The sequence below is a fragment of the Syngnathus scovelli genome, chromosome 22, assembly GCF_024217435.2.
Source record: "Syngnathus scovelli strain Florida chromosome 22, RoL_Ssco_1.2, whole genome shotgun sequence".
Classification (NCBI taxonomy): domain Eukaryota; kingdom Metazoa; phylum Chordata; class Actinopteri; order Syngnathiformes; family Syngnathidae; genus Syngnathus; species Syngnathus scovelli.
The window spans coordinates 5,713,676-5,734,364 of NC_090868.1; the positions used below are offsets into that span (position 1 = coordinate 5,713,676).

Sequence of the window (20,689 nt, forward strand, 5' to 3'; positions counted from 1 at the left end):
GCTACTCGGACCCCTTTGTTAAGGTGTACCTCTTGCCGGGACGAGGGTGAGTCCAAATATCTTTTCAATCAGGCTTGTAGAATTAAGCAAATGCTCCTTTTGTATTTCGGCCATCAGACGAGGTGTTAAAAAAAATCAGTAACGCTGAAATACGAGCGCCATTTTCATTGTAATTGCACTGTTGTATTGGGTCTCATTGGTGCAGGTGTCCCTAATAAAATGGCCAGTGTGCCATGCCCCCACTTCCCTCTTGACACTGAAACTAGACCCCAACCCCCACACGTCACACAATCACTCCCTCTGACTATTGATTTTTTTTTTTGTATGTTCTCTATATTTAATGCATGCTGGACCCCCTCCCCCCTCTCAGTCAGGTCATGGTTGTCCAGAACGCCAGGTATGTGATTGACAATTCTATTTGTGTTTTCTTGGTTGTCAGTTTGGTGAAGGTAAAAAATTAATAAATAAATACAATGTGGTCCTGCTCATTCTGATCAAATATAGGTCACCCTTGTCCTAACCAAACTAACCCTCCACTCCAAAAAACAACAACAAAGTTTTCCACGCTAACGTGCTAACATTTTTTTTTAATGATCACATTGCTACCTTGAGCATTAGCTTTTAGCAACTGACCGGATCGGAAGGTGCCGTCTCGTTTCCAACCCTGCCATCGACGCACGCCACATTTGTGCAAGTTTCCTAATGATGTGCATCTCGTCCATTCTCACCCCTCGTCCGCCCCTAGTTTCACATGGGTTTTGTCGCACTATTGTTTTTTTAAATGTGTAAGTCATGAAACGGATGGTGTGTCCCTCCCCTTGCTATGCCCCGCCCACCAGTGCTGAAAACAAGAGGAGGTCTAAACACGCGGGCAAGAGCCTCAACCCTGAGTGGAACCAGACAGTCATCTATAAGAACATCCACCTGGAGCAGGTAGAAAATGTCTTCCCTAATGTTTGCTTCAAGAATTACTAGTCGTAACAAAACCACTTAAACAAACATTAAATATTGTCTATAGTCTCGTACATGCCCGTTTAGCAGAAAACAAGTCGGGCCTGAATTTGCTGTCCGCTCCAAATGACCTCAAGACTTCAAGGCTTTAAAAAGGATAAATTCTGCATTAATTGTGTCACCTAGTGGTTGCTTCAATGCATTACAACGCAATCTTTTTGATCCTACTGTAACTTGAGGAAGTTTCAGAATTTAGAACTGCTTAATTTTTGCTAGCCAGTTTTCTAATTCTTACTGTTTGCGTTCAGTTGCGGAAAAAGACGCTGGAGGTGAGCGTGTGGGATTACGACAAATGTTCCTCCAATGATTTCCTTGGAGAGGTAAGTAATTATCCCTCCAGTTGCTTCCTATTTTCCTTTTCAGTTTCATCACTTGAGTCTACAATGGATGTCCAGGTCCTCATCGACCTGTCCAACACGGGCCAGCTGGACAACGTCCCTCGGTGGCTCCCCCTGAAGGCGCAGACGGAGGGGGAGCACCACCGCCGCTCCCACCAGAGCCGACACGGCTCTTCCAAAACCACCTCGCAGCATTCGTCCCCTAAAACCGCTGGCTCCGCCCACGAGCAGGACTCCCCCAAATCATCGGTGATCAAGAGCCGAAGTCACGGCATCTTTCCCGATCCGGCTAAGGGTAGGAGAAACGCGTGTTCCCGCTCACTCACACCTCCTGCTTGATGTTTGCACTCCCATCATCGTAGCTTCAGCGTCATGCTTTTTTGCTTTCCCATGGTCTGTCTTCTTGGTTGCCATGGTCACTCAGCTCTAAGGCCTCGCTTTAGTTCCGCTTATACTTCAAAATTGTCTGGCAGCAGACAACCTGTTTTGGTAACCTCCTCGATGCAATCAATGAAAATCAATTTAAAATGGTCCACAACCCGTTTAGGCGACAGATAAGTTGGCCCTGTAATGTGTCTCTAATTTGTATTTTTTTCTTTTTAGTTTCTTTTAGGACGAAGCAATTAAGGTTTTTATGCTAAATTTAAATCCTTCAAAGTTGTTGCCTGTTTTGAAAATGACTTTTTTAAAACAAACGTTGAATCCTTCAAGGTTTCTGCCCCTTTAGGCAGCAAACAAATCGGAGCTCCTAAATCTAATCCATTTGGTTTGTTTACATAACATATTCATGGTAAAACAACTGTCTGTTAGTCCTTGGAATAATAAATACGGTTCGAAATAATCTCAGTTTCTACAAAACGGCCCTGGACCACAGCCCGTTTAGGCACCAAACAAGTCAGTCTAAATTCTGTCTTATTGGTCTCATACCATAGCCCGTTTAGGCAACTTTTTTTATTTTTGTTAATTTGGTGAATGTCATTGTTTTAGACACGCCGGTGCCCCCTCTCGAGAAATGTCACAGTAGCCCTGGCAGGTCGAAGCCGTCCCCGTCTGAGGGCCAGAACCAAAGCCCCAGCCGCGGACATGTGCCGCAACCTCGCCCGCGTTCCTCCAAAAACGCCGCATGGCAACAACGCCATCAGGATGGCGGTGCTGGGAGCGGCCAAGGCGTTGCCATAGCAACAACAACAACAATGGCTGACACAAGGCCGACGCAGCAGCAACAACCGCCACAACCGCCGCAACGCCTCCAGCCAAGTAAACCAAGGCGCAAATAAACGCCAGCGCAGCATGGCAGCCTCGCACTCATCAGGCTTTTTTATTTCAGTTTGACTCTTTCTTATCTTTCATTTTGTTTTTTAACCTCCCCTAAGTTCACTTCAGTTGTGATTTGGCACCTCACAGTTGTCACCTCCAGAAACGCGCCACTAGACGCCAGAACTTATAGAGACACCTTGACCAATTGTAGCGACATAAACCCCTTAAATGTTTTAATCATATATACGTATATATATATATATATATATATATATATATATATATATATATATATATATATATATATATATATATATATATATACACACACACACACACACACACACACACACACATATACGTATATATAGATTATATATTTGAACTTTAATGAGAACTTCAGAAGAATTCCCCTTTCTGGGTCTTGTTTTTTAACTAAAAACATATCTGCGGCTCCTCCTGAAGGCTGTGCATGTAGCCCCCTCCTTTCTTTTTTTTTAAATTCTTTTGAAAAAAACTCCGGGACCCACAATGCACCTCTGCAGCAGCCGCACACCCATGTGCATGTGATTGACAGACAAGCGGACTTGAAGAGAGCTCTCTCTCAAATCTCCATCTTCCTCCTCTTCCCATCTTCAACTTGGATCCTCGAACGTTGTATCCTCTGGTTGGACCACCCTTGCCCCCCCCAAACAACGCCCCCTCCCTCCCAAACAACCAAAATGACCACCCCCAGGCCTACCAGGCCACCAGAGACACAGCGTAGTCGGTGTGCTCACCATTCAGAGAGGCCAATCCGATTACCCGCCCGCCTTGCCGTCGCTGGCCGATGGGAGCAGAGCGGAAGGTCGTCACCTGACCCTCAGGAAAGCTGTGTCGGAGGAGAGGCCCTACGTTGCCCGAGGTGAGCTAAAAACAAAACAACCCTCCCTTCCCTGTGGTGTGAGAGGATGCTACTAACCCGCAGGGAAACCAAAGAGGACAGCGGGCTGAGATCCATGCAGCGAGACGCACACTTTTTTTCGTGAGTCAGTGTGCCGTCGCCATGGATACTGCTCAGCAAATTAGCAAAACAAATATAACCAAGACTAATGATGTCTTAATTGATCTCATGTGCATTACATAACACGTGTTGTCTGTCGTCCATGTTTCATTAGCGTGCTTTTCATTACCAGTTTGTCCGTCCAGTGTCGCTGTCCTCCCCTTGGAAGATATTTGGCTCACGATGTGACTGTGTCCCGTAGCTCGCGCCAGCTACAGGTCGGGCGATGCCCCCATGACGGCGGCCTCGCTGGACAGCGGCCTGAGCGGCAGCGCCTACAGCTTGCTGGACGAGGACGCGGAGATGAACGAGGTGGATAGCGCCATCTTCCAGGTGCCCCGATTGTGAGTCACATGCCTTCAACTCAAAAAAAGATTTGTTATTCATATTTATAGTAAAAACAATTTATTTTTTATTCATTGATGTTTCTCTGTTCAGTGGGAAAATTCCAAATGGCACTGATGGGATAAAATCCTCCATGGGAGATTCTGACAGTAAGATTCATTTCTGCTTGACTTGATTTATACATTATATAAATACTTTTTTTTTGTTTGTTTGTTTTGGTGCAGGTAAGTCACAGGTGATGGGTGAGATCAAGATTGCGCTGAAGAAAGAAGTGAGGACGGAGGGAGACCACCTGGTCCTGGAGATTCTGCAGTGTCGCAATATCACCTACAAGTTCAAGACTGCAGATCACCTGCCTGGTAAATTCTTTTGGGTGCATTTCTTTTGCGGCATTCCAGCAAAGTGGCAAGTCAGATTATTCACAAAATTTAATCCAAATGCCAGTAAAGTTAATTATTTTATAAAATATTGTATTTCACAATTTCTTTCATTAGTGGGCGTTTTAATCAATTATTTTCAATAAAGTAACCTTTATTGTTTATGTATTTATTTTTGTATTTATTAATATTACTATGATAATTATTATTACTGGAGACAATGCTGGTGCTTTTAACAATAAAATATTAAATAATATTCTAAATATTTATCATATTTTATTTAAGCCAATTAAAAACGTACATTTATTTATTTAATGTGCCTTAATTTCATGTAATTTTGCCATTTTTTAAAAAAAACCTGAAAATTCAAAATATTGACTGTGCTCCGGCCCGTGCAGACCTCTACGTGAAGCTGTATGTGGTGAACATCGCCACCCAGAAGCGTATCATCAAGAAGAAGACGCGCGTGTGCCGCCACGACCGCGAGCCCTCCTTCAACGAGACCTTTCGCTTCTGCATGAACCCGGCCGGGCACTCCCTGCAGGTAAACAGCGCCGTCTGCCATTTTAAAAACAAAAAGCTTTAACGAAGCCGCTTTCCTTCCCAGCTTTTCTTAGTATCCAACGGCGGCAAGTTCATGAAGAAGACGCTGATCGGCGAGGCCTACGTGTGGCTGGACAAAGTGGACCTGCGCAAGCGTGTGGTGAGCTGGCACAAACTGCTCGCCAGCAGCGCGCAGATCCACTCCTAGGTGGAACCCAAGGGGGGGAGCGGGGGTAAATACAGTTATTCCACTTACAGGAGCAGGAAGTGGACCACGCAAGCAAGCAGGTACAAAACACTCATCGTAATCCACACATGAAATACAGGGACACACATGTATAGTCGATGCTCACTCACTCCCTTTGAAAGCATTTGACTCAATGAGGACTCTGATTTATTTTTCTATTAGAAGGAAACGTAAAATTTTTATCGGTTCTTCATGTGCGCAAGAACGGGACGTCATATATCCAACACGCACTACCTAGCATTCTACTTCGGGGACCTTCTTTCACTTGAGCAAACAGACTTCTATCATTATTTATTTAAGAATATTGCTTTGTATGAAATTGGAGTAACTGGTGCCACATATATTGTTATTGTACACGAAATGTCCTAGCTGGCATGATGAAATATATGGAATACATTATATATATATATATATATATATATATATATATATATATATATATATATATATATATATATGTGTAATATATACATATATATATATATATATATATATGTAATATATGCATATATATATATGTAATATATACATATATATATATGTAATATGTGTATTTATAATATATATATATATATATATATATGTGTATATATATTGATTTTTATCACAGACAATCAAGTCTTGATTGATTGTAACGATTATGAAGTTCCCCCACAGACAATTTACAGTTGTGTGTCTGTGCACTTTTCCTCCTCGAATGTAAAAGCGACTTTACGTGGGGCAAAAACAGGTGAGATTTAATGGTTTGAGCCACTGCTAACATATTACGCATAGTGTTCTGGAAATGTTGTTCTTGTTTTTTTTTTGTAAGTAGGAAATTTGTTTTCTATGCAACCATGACAAGTAACCACGGCAACCACGTCTCCGTTGTCCTGAAAAGAAAGTTTAATATATGAAAGTGTGACACATTTTATTGTTGGTTTTATTTTTTATTTTTTATTCTTTTTTTATGTTATTTATTGCCATTTAATGTTATATCATCATTTTATAGTATAGGATAAGGGGTTCAGGTTATGGATGATAAATGAATTTGTATATATTTATTTTTAATATTATTGACATTTATTTATTTATTTATTTATTTATATTTATTATTTTTGGACATATTCGTCGCCATTTAATGGTATTATTTATATGTAGTGAAACTATTGATTTCCCAACTGTGAATGACTGAAATACCAAATTTCATCCTGACGTTTATTTCTTATTTACTGGCACGAAATTGTTACTTATTGCCCTTAGGACCATTTTTTTGTGTGCCATATCTAAATTTTTCAACAACAGTGGTCGAAAGGATGACAAAAAATTACATTTATTTCATAATTTATGTAAATTTTACATTAATTTCTAACCCGTGTGACGGTTCATGTTTACAATACATATTGGGTGTGCTTCTTCGATACGCATATTTGTAGTGCTTGTTTACAAAGTTAAGTTCCAAAGGCCTGAAACTCAGAGAATTTTTCCCGTTTACAGAGAAATCTGATAAAAAAAAAAACGCCTCCCTGCATTTTCTCGCTTAATTTCCAGCAATGACCAAAAAGAGACTTCTTGATTTTAAGGTCACCGAAAGTGTGCAATTATAATTCATTTCAATTCAATGCATGTCATTTGGTCTGTCTTTAGGAATATCAACACAAACACACACACACACCTTTAAGCGTGTAAATACGTCATCTTTTTTAAATACAGGCTTCGGGAGCAATAGGTCTTTTAATGGACAACAAAAAAAGAGGGGAAAAAAAGACCAGTGTGTGCAGTCACTTGATTTTCTCTCGGTCAGTACCGTACAGTGTGAGCGCACACACACACACAGACGCACGCACACACACTTGAACAGCTCGATTAGTCGCAGGAGAATCGTCATTGTGTTCACACTGGATGTTGCATGTTGATGGCTCATACTATTTTTGTGTCCAGATTATGATTATGAATACATTTAAAAAAAGAGAAAGTGACATGTAGAGAAGGATCTAGAACAAAATGTTATGGGTGAGGGTGGGGGCGAGGGTATTTATTGATAATATATGCTGACTGTACAAAGATGATCATCCAATTCTTTCCCCCCTCCACTTGTAAGTAAACAGAGAAAAAAAAATCTATCTATACTGTCATGGTTTTGTGATTGTATACAGGAGGTATTGATGAATTATGCAAATTGTGATGTAAAAAAAATGGCTGTCGCCCGCCCCATGTCTAAATATTAAATATGAGTACAAATGCGGGCTTGTTGCGTTGTTATTTTGGGGATGGGGTCATGCTGGGGGATGGTGTTAAGAACAATAGTGTTGAAGGGTTTTTGGTTCTACAGATGACTGTTGTTCTTCGGGTAAATTTGAGGTTTTAGGGTCTTTGTAGGATTTGGGTTTTAGGTTCTTGAGATAGTTTGAATAGGTGAAAGGAGTATGATTTTAAGTTTTTCAGAGGATTGCGGTAGTTTTTAATTAAGGCAGTTCCCTTAGAGTTTTTGCGCAGGGTTTTAGGTTCTCCAGATATTGAGGGATTAGGGTTGTAAATTCTTGTAAAGTTTAAGAGTACGGTTCAAGATAGAGGGATAGACTTTGTTAGAGGTTTTTCAGAGTCATAGGTACAGGATTAGAGGTTTTTCTGAGGAGATATAGGACTTGAAGATCTTCTGAGAACCACAGGCTGTGTGAAACCCTTTACAGAATTAGGGTAGTGTTTCAAGATGGGTTTTGGAGAGGATTTGGTTCGGGTGGTCCAGGTAGTTGGATTGGATTAGAAATTCTTATTAAAAACATTTTGAAGTTGAAGAGTAGAGTTACAGATTTATTCAAGAATGGAAAGTAGGTTATGTGCTCTACAGAGGATTAGACTTGTTTCATGGTTCTTATGAGTCATAGGGGTAGGATTTCATTTTTTTCTGAGGGCTAGAGGCATGTTTTAAAGATCTTCATAAAATTAGAGGTTGCGTTTTTAGTGGATTGTAGAATAGGTTTTCAAGTTGTCTAGAGGATTTGGGTAGGGTTTAAGATTCTCCAGATAGTCAGGGGTTAGGGCAGGGGAGTAGTTTAGAGGTAGTTTCTGATGGTCAGAAGTAGATTACAGAGTTTTTGAGTTTTTTTGGGAGGTAGGATAAGAAGATTATACAATTCACTTTACAAATTAGTGATTTAAGTTCTTCAGAGGCTTTGGGTAAGATTTGAGTTTTATCGGGGATTTACAGGTAAGGTTAGAGGTTCTTCCAAGGATTCAGGGTTAGAGATATTCCAGGTGGTTATAGGCAGTCTTTAGTGTTGGGATAAGATTTCTCTCCATTTCAAAGATTAGGTGAGTATTTCACAGCTGCTCTTTTAATTATACAGAGATGAAGTAACAGGATTTGACCAGAAGATGGTGCCAAGTGGTTTCCGGTTCAATGTGGAAACCCAACATAGGTTCACCATGGACTACTGATTGATCTGTGACCCATGAAAGCTCTTTCAAATAGAAGTAAGAAGAAGCAAACTAAAAAAGACAGAATAGAGACATTTAAATTGAGCTTTCCTTTCCAGGATTCTGGATCATCACCAGGAACTGCCCTCGTGGACCAAACAGTATCTCCAGAGCACACTTCTAGAGTTCCACCAGCAGAGGGTGAAAGTACTTCATTTGTATGTTCATTTCTTTGAGAGCTCGAAAAAATGCTTTATTTGTCAACCAACACCTGTTGGGCTTTGCCGCCATGAATCCAAGCCATCAATTGAAATTCCATCAAATGACCTTTACTTTGGGGACCGAACTCCAAAACATTAGCATATTCCAGTCTTTGAAGGTCATTTTTGAGATTGAGATCTGGAAATATAACAGTCAAGACTGGATCAAAGAACCTTTCTGTTCAGTCTTCTCTTTGATGTCTGCTACGTTGTCATTCATCCTAGCTTCTTTCTTTCTGATTGATTCTTCTGATCTGCACTTCTAAAGATGTTTGTTCTCCATTGCCTTCAAAGACGCTACTTGAAAACGTGACAGTGGCTTGAAGAACAGATAAACACGATGGAAACACTGAGGATTTTCTTTCGTGTTTAAGATCATAATGACAAGAATCAACCAGACATGTCTTTTTTTTTGGACATTGGATCCAAAATGGACGCCAACTGATGCTTATAGTTGTAATTTCCGCAAGCTAGCATTGAGGATGGCACTAAGCCTTCATGTCCAATCGCCTCCGATTCCGCCCGTGAGCCGGCTTCCTGTCACTGGATGCCGCCGGCCGACCCAAACTTTCTGCTCCTGACAACATGGCTCGGCCTCACCGTAATGCGATCAGTCAGCAGGCAGGACCAAGCGAGGGCCGAGTGAGGCCAACGCCGTCCTGAGACGAAACGTCATATCACACACACGAGCTCGCTATTGCTTACATGTCAACGAGGCGACAGACCAGAAGCTGAAATCTGGCTTTTTAAAATATTTGTTTTCAAGATGACCTCCAAAATGTCCGTGTCTGATAGCGATCAAGTCAACACTGAGAGTGTCACATGCGACGCGTCAAACCAGACAGAATCTGAACATAAAACGTGAGTGAATCAGATGCAGAAAAAGATTAAACGTTGACTGTTGTGGTTACTTTTTTCTAATTCAAATAAAGAAAATCACTTTTTACGTTGACAATATTTAAATCACAGTCCATTTGAAAGGAGACAATTTTTTTCAAAATATATATACAGTAATCCCTCGTTTATCATGGATAATTGGTTCCAAAAGCCACCCGCGATAAGTGAAATCCGCGAAGTACGGGCACCAACAAGAAGTACTGGGCAGGCTAACGAGTTAGCGGAAATATGCTAATTGGCGATCGTGCTAACACGCGAAAACGGACTTCTAAAGGAATGTAAACAAACATTTGGAGCAATACTACATTGTCCTAAAGGTTAGACATGTTTCCTCATTTAGAGAAGTTTTATTTTAACTTTTAAATGTGTTTTTAATTTGGGGGAAAAAAATCTGCGATGTAGTGAAGCCGCGATAAACGAAACGCGAAGTAGCAAGGGATCACTGTATATTTTTTCCAAACTTTAATCTTAGTTCTTTGTCACACGGTTTGAGCAGTAAAATTCAAACATTTTCTCGAGATTCTCGCTTGCAACCATGCCCCTAATTTGAATGCATGCATCCGTCTATTTCTACTAAGCTTGATGCAGAGAAATCACATTGAGGTTATTTTGGGCCAAGAATCCAATTTGATATGACAAGACATGACCCGGGATGCACTCTAAAAGCACTCGTTGACATTTTTCCACAGTGACTCCGAAAATGATCCCAAAATGCTGGATAGCCTTTGCTCACATTTAAAAACATCAAAAAGGTCAATTTTACTGGCACTAACCGCTGACCGCTGCCCTTATGTAACTAACTTTATTTTGACTTTCTTTTCTTGATAAGAACTCATATTTTTAACTCTTTAAATTCGAAGCATCAACGGTGGTGTGGATCGGCTGTGCGTAGAGATGGCGCATGCGCACAAGCGTTGCTATGACGACGAAAGATGGGCGATTCCCTCGACAGGTGGGTGGAGTCAAAGCTTGATTGAGTTTGCTGAACAGGTGAACACCCAGAAACAGAAAGTCGGAAAAACCCTAAGTAGTTAAGTTGTCTTAAAAGGTTTTACAACATATTACTTTTGTTTATGAGGATGTTATATACATACATTTAATTTTAAAGGGTTAAAATTATTTAAAAAGCTGTTTTGGTGTTTTCCTACTATACCATGGTATTTAGCTTAGCTTAGCTTTTTTTTTTTTTTTTTTAGCTTAGCTTTGTTTAGCTTCTGGAAATTTTACTTCCCGTCGCCTAAATATGACTGATTCTCAAAAGTCAAAGTTGATTCTACTTTTTTAGTTGAAATGTTTTTAATTTTGGGGCGTGTTGTAATGTTTAAAGTGACTATTAATGCAACATGTGTCCCCGCCCACAGTCCCGTATTTCTTACAGTGTAACACTAAAAAAAGAAAGGGGGGAATGCCCACGAGCATCAACTGTGGGAGTGGGGGGCGGGCTGTGTGGAGAGATTTGTCTCGCGTTTGTGTGAGCACACGTTTGACGGACGAGTGCAGCAAGGCAGGACACGCGACGACGTGGATTTGTGGCGCTGCTTTCATTTTTTAATTTCCCCTTCTTGTTTTTGTTTTGTTTTCAGCGTTCCCCGCGATGGATTACTGCCTGTGCGTACTTTTGCTACTCTCAAGCGTGTCCTGCGTGTCTACTGGTCAGTTCCCCAACGAGCACATGTGAGTACCAAAGTGAGATGTTGTTTTTTGTCTATAAATTTTCACCGGAAGGAGGCAATACATGTCATCGTGGTGGGAGGACACCCAACTTGTGAAATCAGATTTTTTTTTTTTTTGGGGGGGTATTTTCTGCACAGGGGTGATCATGCATGGCTATATTGATGTGTGACAACTTTGTCTACACGTAATATTCTGGTGATGTGTGTGTTAATTTGGACCCATAAACAATGTATTATTATTTTTTAAAAAACAAGTGTACCTCTGTGTTTTTCTGTTGGACACATAAATAAACTGACAGACAGAAAGGCACTGTGTCAGGGGCGTAGCCAGAATTTTTTTAATGGGGTGGCCAGGGTGAAAAAAAATCTGAGTGTTAGCATGCATACATGCACAGATGTATATGTCAGCATTCACCTGACCCCTCTCGTTGTTAATCAAACCATCCACAGACAAAGTGAAGTAAAATTAACACATATCCAGAACTTTTCACAACACACGCATAATACAAGCAGAATCAAGTCTCATTAAAAAGCAACATTTTGCTGAGCTTAAATAATGCCAGACCCTCATGCGCTGATTAGTTAGCTAACAGACAATCGGTGGATCACTTGTCATAGACTACGATTGATGGCCCGTTCGTTCGAATAAAATATAAAAAGGACAATGACTAAATCTTTTATTTCTTAATTCTAAATGTTGCTTTTTACTTTGTTCTGTTGGAATGTTACAAATGTATTGACCAAGATATGTAATATGTAATAATGTATGTGCACATTTTATTTAATGAAACCATGACTGTGGATGACAGATTCTTTAAGTGAGCATTCAAATCAATTGTAATTTTTATTCTTCAAATATAGTTATTATAATTTGTGTTAGAGGATATAGGGATCTAAGAATACTGCATCCTTGTGAAAAATAACAGGAAAGTCACAGGTGTCAAAATGTTAGATGAAGGGTGGCCAATGAGTACTCGAGAGTGGACATGACTCATGCCTAGCTACCAAATAGCTCCGCCACTGCTGTGTCTATGGCTGTGTATGAGTGTCAGTGCATCTTGAGTTTTGTGTATTTTGACCCACAAACCTAAATATGAGTGCGCAGGTGTGTTTTTTACCACAACACAAACAACTGGAAATTTGTGGACAAAACTATTGGGATACGACTCCACCCACAGCAAGTGGAATATAAACAAAATTCACTCACTTATTAAACTCATCTAAGTGTGTCTTGTTGCTGTGATTGATCATAGAACTGATAAAGCCAAATCAACAGGCTTAGAAAAAAAATATGTTCCGGATGATTCCAAGCCATCACCGCCCTTGTTCTTCTTCCTCATCCCGTCCCGCCCTTTTCCTCATCGCTAGTGGTGGTGAGCCACCGTGGCACTCAGCCTAATGGCCCGAGCACGATGATGTCAGACTTGCAGAGTATATTTCGCTAAGTGGATTGATCCGTGGCTCAGTCGTGCAAGGTGGGCACTCACCATGGTGAGCTTGTGTTATTAATATTATTATTTATAACTCGGATATTTACATTTTTTGGTAGCAGCTTGACAAAACGTGTAAGCCAGGTTCAAGAAAGTAATTGATAAAATGTTAATGGAAGTCTATTTGGATATAAAGAGTATTTTTGATGCAGCTCTTCTTTTGACTTTTATGAGATTGTGAGTTTTGTTGTGACCACTCTACTGTATATTTTTTTCATAATATGTCTGGAGTTGCACCAATGAATCAAACCATAATGAATAATTTGATTACAAAGAAACCCTGAAGCTAAATATCTGGCAACACGAGATAGCATATCTTTGATATAGCCTACCCTAATATCACTTAGTTGACCAAAATGATCAGAAAGCAAACACATAATAAGCACGTTTTGCCAGTTAAGGGCCAATCAACTCTTACAATTTCATTCACTGACACCCATGTCACTCACCAGACCAGGCCCTGCAAAGCCGTACACATTCAAAGTCACAGATTCTACAGTGGGGACCCTGAATGAACAAAAATAGTATTTGCTCATATTTTGTTCAATAATGCACAATACATTTTTATTAATTAATCGGGAGATTACTTTTTTTTATAGTACTCTTGTATGCGAAGTGGGTGTTCACACCTGTCACATCTCACGCACAAAAAGGCAACATCTCCTCTGTAGGATCTTGTTGACGCGTGTTGTGTTCGGCACAGTGCATCATCCCGGTTTCCTGTCCATCTTCTGTCATCCGTTTTCTTCTCTTGCCTGGGGGAAGATGTGTTAACTTCATCCACTCTGAAAAGTCCCAGTGCCACAGATCATTCACACAGTAGGCCGGGAAATGAGGACACATGACAGAAGACGAGACAGTCGCCTATCTCTGTGTCGTGCACACTGTCGTGTATTGATCGATGCTCCAAATCAGATCTCTCTGCCCTTTCTCCCACTCACCCCCCCCACTTTTGTCTTTTTTTTTTTAAGGCTAACTCGATTTCATGCTCAGCTAAAGAGCCCATGCCTCTCTGCTCGCTGTCTTGTCTTTGGCAATCTCCAATTTAATGTGAGGAGGCACTTTATATGAACACAACAACATTGCACAGGGGTGGAGTCGCACGATGAACACGGCGACACAAAGTCGACCATAAGATGATCCCAAGCAGTTACTCTATTGTTTTTTTTTTTCTGTGTGTCCATTACAAGCTTCATTCGACTTGTCGCAGGGAAAGAAATGCAACTGAAAGTCATTCATGGACTTTCTCACACCCCCACTTAAATCCCCTCTGCCCCCCGTCTCAACCTGGTGGGATTTATTTAGAAGAGACCCGGTCTTTGAGGAAGGGGGGCGTCAGCGAGATCCCGGCCTTGCAGGGGTGGCTGGATGTCGTATGCTGAAAAAGTTTCTCATGGCAGATTTTTATGGGAAGCAAGCCACGTGCGTACCTCACGTCCCCTCGCTGTGCGCTGGGAATTTTTCCACTGCTCCGTTACCAAGGCAACTTGGGGAATGGCTAACAGCTGTTTGGATGGCAGGAAGCACATCTGTATACCCGCATATAAGGCACCACGAGGTTTCTATTTACGACTATGTCGTCGTAGTACAGTGGGATGCTTTGATGTCATACAGTACATGATCCAGGAAGCTGCTCTGTTTGGTTTTGTCATGAAATTTACTATTAGAAAAAAAAAAGATTTAGTAACACTTAACACTGTCATTTCAATCTAAAAACATACAGTAAGTAAGTGATTGTGGTCATCCCATTTGAAAATAATAAAACATGTAACGTGCCTTACTGTTTGTTGAGTTCAGCTTTCGGTAATGAGCACCTATTTTTGCTATTGATAATTAAACCTTTAAATGCTGTTTTAGTAACATTTAAGATTTCTACAAAGTGATTGATCGTCACTCTTGAAATCAGTAACACACGTAGCTCACCTGACTTTTTTGCTAGTATCACTTTGGGCAATCATTACATATATTTACTTAAGTGCTACTACCTGTTTTTGTTTTCTCTAATTAAACAAAAACTAAGTCACATTTTAATTAATATTAGTTACTACTGTATATGCACTGTGATTAATTGCCACACTTCAAAACAAAATAGCTTATAGTTTTTCTTAACAGCTGCTTTCGAACATTACAGCAATACCCATTCTTTGCGAAAAAACATCCATCCATCCATTTTCTGAACCGCTTAGTCCCCACGGGGGTCGCGGGCGTGCTGGAGCCTATCCCAGCCGTCATCGGGCAGTAGGCGGGGGACACCCTGAATTGGTTGCCAGCCAATCGCAGGGCACACAGAGACAGACAACCAATCGCACTCACACTCACACCTAGGGACAATTTGGAGTCTTCAATCAGCCTACCAAGCATGTTTTTGGAATGTGGGAGGAAACCGGAGTGCCCGGAGAAAACCCACGCGGGCCCGGGGAGAACATGCAAACTCCACACAGTGAGGGCCGGAGGTGGAATCGAACCCGCACCCTCCTAACTGTGTAATTGCTACCCAGTGCGCCACCGAGCCGCCCTGCGAAAAAACAAAAAAAACAAAATGACATTGTCTTTCAAAATTTTACTTAAACAGCATGCCCACAGTTTGTCCCTGAAAATGTCTTCAGGAGTTTCATGTCGCTTCCCCATAAAAGATCCTTTGAGTAAATAAAGGCTATTATCACCTAATATCTGCTCAAGTGCATCCCATTAAGGCATCTCGTCAGGCACTCGAGGCGTTTAAGTGCTTAAAATTTCTCTGAGGTGCTCGTGGGGTGTGCAACAGAAAAGTGGCGCTCTTGACGGTGTGTGATGGCTTCGCCGAGAGTTTCCCATAATGGAGCGTTAGTAGCGCTTAATACCAGTGCTCGAACATCAGGGGACAAGTCCACACCACTGCACTAACGTGTAGGCATGGCGTAAATTGGACATTTTGACCAAAAGGGGGGTAGACTGGGTTGGTGGGTTCTATAATTATGCTCATGGGCAGGAATGGTGTGTTTTTGTATGTTGCAGAGCGAAGCCAAAAATGGCTGCAGGCCTGAAAAGATGATAACACAGAGGCACTTTTCACATTTGACAGAACTCATTCACTGCCAGCCCAGTTAAAATGGATCTTTGACGTTCATAGCCGTCAATGGCAGTGAGTTAAACACTTTGTATCCCAATCCAAAACAAGCAGGGTGCTTGCTATGGATACTAGCCTTTAGTCTGGCCTTTAAGGTTCACAACCGGGGACATTTTGTACGGCGTGTATTATCCTGAATCTATTGGGTTCGCGCTGACCCAGGTGACATAATGCCTTGATATTTGAAGGTAGGTTGGTCACTGTACCTTCTCCCCAGACAGCCGCCCACACACCCTTTTGTTCCTTAAATGATAGGAACCGTCTGGTTTTAGCTTAGGCTTGGCTCCTCCGCTTCGGCTGATTTGTCGGAAGAACATCATTTGTTTTCCATCTGGGAAGATAACAAGGCCGTGAGACGTTTACAAAGGCGGCAATTACGGTGTTATTGACCTTAATACAAAAGATAGATGTCGTTGCTTGTCCCATGGTGATACATGGCAGCTTTTTATGGTAACTTATTAGTTTTATCTTGCTAAAATTGGCTTTAATTATATGGACTCATTTTAAATGAAAAGGTCACATTGGTAGAAAACAAATACCGTGTTTTTGTCTCCCCCAAATTGGATGCCTTTTGGTCTGAGCTCTTTTTAGCAATTCCCTAAGTGACTGCTACTTTCATCCCCATCACTCTCCAACAACTGATGAAGCGTCTCAATTAGAACTATCATACGAGGATTTCAGGTTTCAGACCGTCCCCCACAGGACCTGCCGGGAACATAAAAATAGTTTACTGGCTCCATGACATCAAAAGCACTGGACTCTGAATATGAGATTGTTGGAGTAGAAATCCCTTGATAAGATATTGAGATGTTTTTTGTCAGCTTAGAAACAAGATGGCGCACAGTGATGTGGCATCTAGCTTTTGAAAGTACCGTGTTCATTCGTGGGGGGGCGAATGTTTACGAGTCGGGTAAATCGCTACCGACCCACTGTCCATAAACCGGGCTGCTGAGGTCGTGGTGGTGGAACCAGGTGAGTCCTGTATTCTGTGGGTGAACCTTGGAAAATGTTTCGATCAACTTTTATATGTTATGTATGTGGAAAAAATCCCTAAGCTCGAATACCCATACACTAATTAGCTACACCCACCTCATTACCTTAAAAGGGTTAGGGGTTAGTGTTAACGGTTTGGTGAAGGACATGTAACTTTCATACAGACGTAGCCGCTAGGTCCATTCTTTCCCACATTGTCACCGTCCCGATCTCGCCTAGGAAGAAATTCCACCGACGGGGGCAGGCGGAAAAAGAGCTGAGGAAATTCTTGTTAAAAGCCAAACGGTTTCCTTTTGTGCACTCTCGCAACAATCAGCGTCTACCGGGGAAGTCGCACATCCCGTTGTTGCACAAGCTAGCGGCGTTGATGGTTATTTAGGGAAGTGGCTAATTAGTCCACTCTGGATTGAGCCTGTTGAAATAAACAAGTGCTTTGAGATGTTACATTTAGTATTACAACACTCAACTTTTTATGTTTTTCCGAGTCCCAAAACTGTTCACTATTTATACCAAAACATGGGAATTTGACATCTGAACCCTGACATAATTCCACCGTGACGCTGTTCGGGAATTATGTGCTGACAGAACTGTCCATCCTATATCTGCCCTCAGCAGCAAGCAGCTGTCCACCCTGCAAGGCTAAAAATGGCCGGCTCGCGTTACACCGTATTTAAATAAGATACACGGTCAGTCAAAGACCCCTCCCCAACATAGCAGGTCAAAAGACTGGCACTCATTATGTGGGCGGGAGACGAGGTTAATTTTCATTATGGAGTCAGTCATGTATTTTTTATCAATTTTGTCAGTCAAAAGCGAAGAGAGATTTGTTGGCATATTTGCATGGTCTTTTGGATATAGGCAAAACATGTATATTAATAAATGTTTATGATTATGAATAATTCATTTTAACATTTCATAGGGTACATTCAATATGTTCTCATTGTGGATGCTAATGTTTAGCCAGCAGCTGTCATAGCAAATGGTAATATTTTAAGTTAGTAATTCTGATAGTAATGCTATTGGTATGCTGTTGAATGCTAATATTTTTAGCTAGCAATTCTAAAAAAAAGAGTGCTAATATTTTTAGCTAACAGGTCTTATGGTGATATATTATTTTGTGAGTAATTCTCAGAGTGAATCCTATAAAAATCTCCCATGTGAAAGTTTTAGCTAGCAGCGCATATATGCATTGCTAATATATTTATTGAGCCGTTCTAATAGTTAATTGTAATATTTGTAGCTAGCATTTCTCAAAATAATCACTACCATCTTTAGGTAGCAGTTCTCATAGTCAGCACTACAAGGTTTGCCAGGTGTGTCATCATAAATGTTTTTATTTCAAGCCAGCAGTTCTCATAGTGGACATTTTTAGATTTTTTTTTTCCAAACGCAACACCTTCTGATGCTTTTACCCTCTTATGCTTTTTGTGAAGGGTTAGGTCTGTGTGTCCTCTCATTTCTTTTGAGAAGAATACATTAGGCGGCCCCGGCATCCCGTCGCCCCTGGGGCGTGACAGTCACACTGCCATCTATGAATAGCTCTCGCCTTAATGCACGTGTAACCCATTCATTTGGCTAAACATTGTTATTTCACGCTACTCCTTCAATACATGCTAGCATACTGTACACTGTCATGCCGTGAGGACATACTCAACAAATGTCTTTCAATTCAGTGGACTGATGAACTAATTGAGTGTGCTTGATGTGTCCTCAGGATTAAAGAATGGGTGGATCAAATGCAAAAGGACTTGACCACGCTAACGGATAAGGCCAGCGGCATTCAGAGTCTCACTCAGGTGAGTCGCATCAATCAAAGTCAGGCAAAGAAAAAAGTGAATATCTATGTTAATCATCCTTCAGCTCTCTTTGAGTGACCTTCACTCATATGCATTCTACCACAACTCTATATATAGACGTTTCTCATTAGCGCTAATGCTGCACTTTACCTCATCTCATCCTTGTAGACTGTACTGATTGACGAGCTAATACTAATAATAGTGTACTCTTGCAATCACGTGTCACTTCCAAGAAAAATCATGTCAAACTTTCAATGGAATTGATTCTTTTTAATACTGCATTAAACTTGTTCAGCAAGTTGAAAAGGGGGCGGTTTGAATGTGAATTTAAATTTGGCCGAAAGATCAGGAAGTTCTTCCAAAAAATTGTTTGGAGGCTGCCCAAGTCCCTCGACGCATTCTGTAAAAAATGAAGAAATTGGATTAAAAGAAAAACTGTCATCTCAACCGAACTACTGTGACATAACCAACTTTTTGTGACAGCTATGATGAGTGCCAAACACAAAATATCAGCTTTTTTTTGGGTTCAATTTCATGTCCATTTGGTGGTACCATTTGGCAAATAGCCACAAAAACCACTCTGATGTCTGCATTACTTGAAATGGCATCAAACCCAACTAAAACTGGTCCTAGAAAAATACATAAAAGAGTCAATAGTTTCAGTCCGAGGTATAACATCGCAATTCTGCTGTGGAGGTGGTCTTTCATATTGTTCACCACCCAGAGGGAAGAACCGATCCATGCATTTGCCGTCGTGAACGTCGGACAATGAAAAGGCCTCCAGGCTGCAAAATAATTGGCTCGGTTTGTCATTTGTGCACTTTGCTTTCGCTTCTTTTACTCCAGCATATTCCACAGCGAGCTAAATATGTCTTTTTCAATCACTGCCGCCACCTTTTTTTGTTGGTCAGCAATGACTGAAATAAACTTCCAGTATCGTTGAACCCTCAAAAAGGGGATCTGTGTGTGTCTGTGTTAGTATAAGAAACCACTAAAACGAAATACCGCATTTATTCTAATCATCGCCCATATTCTAATAATCGCCCAGTGTGTGTTAGCGATGACATAAATAAAAAACCTACCTCTAATTATCGCCCATGCTGCTAAAAATTCCCCCCAAAACTTAAGTTTTCCTCCGCGACTGCATGCCGACGTCATTGCGCAAGTTTAAATATGACTGATTTGACAGCACGTCGAATGTCCCTTTTAAATTGTTTTTCTCCATAAACTATGATACAATTACACTGATCACTCCAATGCAATATCCTCACACAATTACGTTATTGAGGCGTGCGATCGAACAAGACGATCGCGATAAAATGACGTACGCAACATGTGAATTGCGACGGTAACGTGTCACATCGATGGCGCGTCAATTGTTAGAGGTAGATCAAAACAGCCACTGTTCTAGTGTTAAGAACACCAGTGAGATGCAGGTATTGCATACTACATAAAGAAAATGTACATATCGCCCATTTAAGTGCCCCTTGGCGATCGGACAAAAAGTGTTCTCTATTAATCGCCTTGGGCGATAATTAGAATAAATACGGTAACTCTGAAAAGTGAAACTAAAAATTTGCGTTTGTAAAACTAAAAATTCAAGATGCTAACTGTTGAGCAAAAAAAAAAAAAAAAAAAAAAAAAAAACCCTAACCTCTGCCATTGTTTTGTCACCAGATCTATGAAAAACATAAAACGCACTTCAGCGTGGAGACCAACCGCGTGGAGGAGCTCGTGTCCACGGCCGCCAGGAACATCGAGGGATTGCTGGAAAGCCGCTCCAAAGCCCTCGAGGTGAGAGGTATTGCCATCAAAATGTTGCTTGTTTTGGTGCTCGGTGAGATTTGACTCACGACCAAACACCAGAGGGATACCCAATTAAAGCACCCCTTACCCCGTTTCCATGGATACCTTCTCA

General features: G+C 41.1%; 2 protein-coding genes across 5 annotated transcripts in view; both read left to right on the top strand.

Moving 5' to 3' along the window:
- The first annotated feature begins 52 nt into the window (after window positions 1-52).
- On the top strand, window positions 53-5,582 carry LOC125992045 (protein piccolo-like). Its single transcript, XM_068649544.1, is given in 9 exon segments — window positions 53-397; window positions 840-933; window positions 1,260-1,331; window positions 1,407-1,644; window positions 3,343-3,510; window positions 3,851-3,992; window positions 4,087-4,352; window positions 4,769-4,914; window positions 4,978-5,582. Coding segments are annotated over 9 exon segments (1,323 nt in total). The 5' UTR covers window positions 53-344; the 3' UTR covers window positions 5,122-5,582.
- Window positions 5,583-10,592: 5,010 nt separating this feature from the next.
- cacna2d1a (calcium channel, voltage-dependent, alpha 2/delta subunit 1a) overlaps window positions 10,593-20,689 on the top strand; it is a 48,726-nt gene continuing 38,629 nt past the window's right edge. For 3 of the 4 annotated variants that reach the window (XM_049760575.2, XM_049760572.1, XM_049760573.1), the window contains exons 1-4: window positions 10,593-10,665; window positions 11,297-11,387; window positions 18,690-18,771; window positions 20,449-20,565. In XM_049760575.2, coding sequence (XP_049616532.1) covers window positions 10,608-10,665; window positions 11,297-11,387; window positions 18,690-18,771; window positions 20,449-20,565 — 348 coding nt within the window. In that variant the 5' untranslated portion in view covers window positions 10,593-10,607. Of the gene's footprint in view, window positions 10,666-11,003; window positions 11,218-11,296; window positions 11,388-18,689; window positions 18,772-20,448; window positions 20,566-20,689 lie in introns of those variants that run through there. The other variant, XM_049760574.2, reaches the window with a different exon arrangement.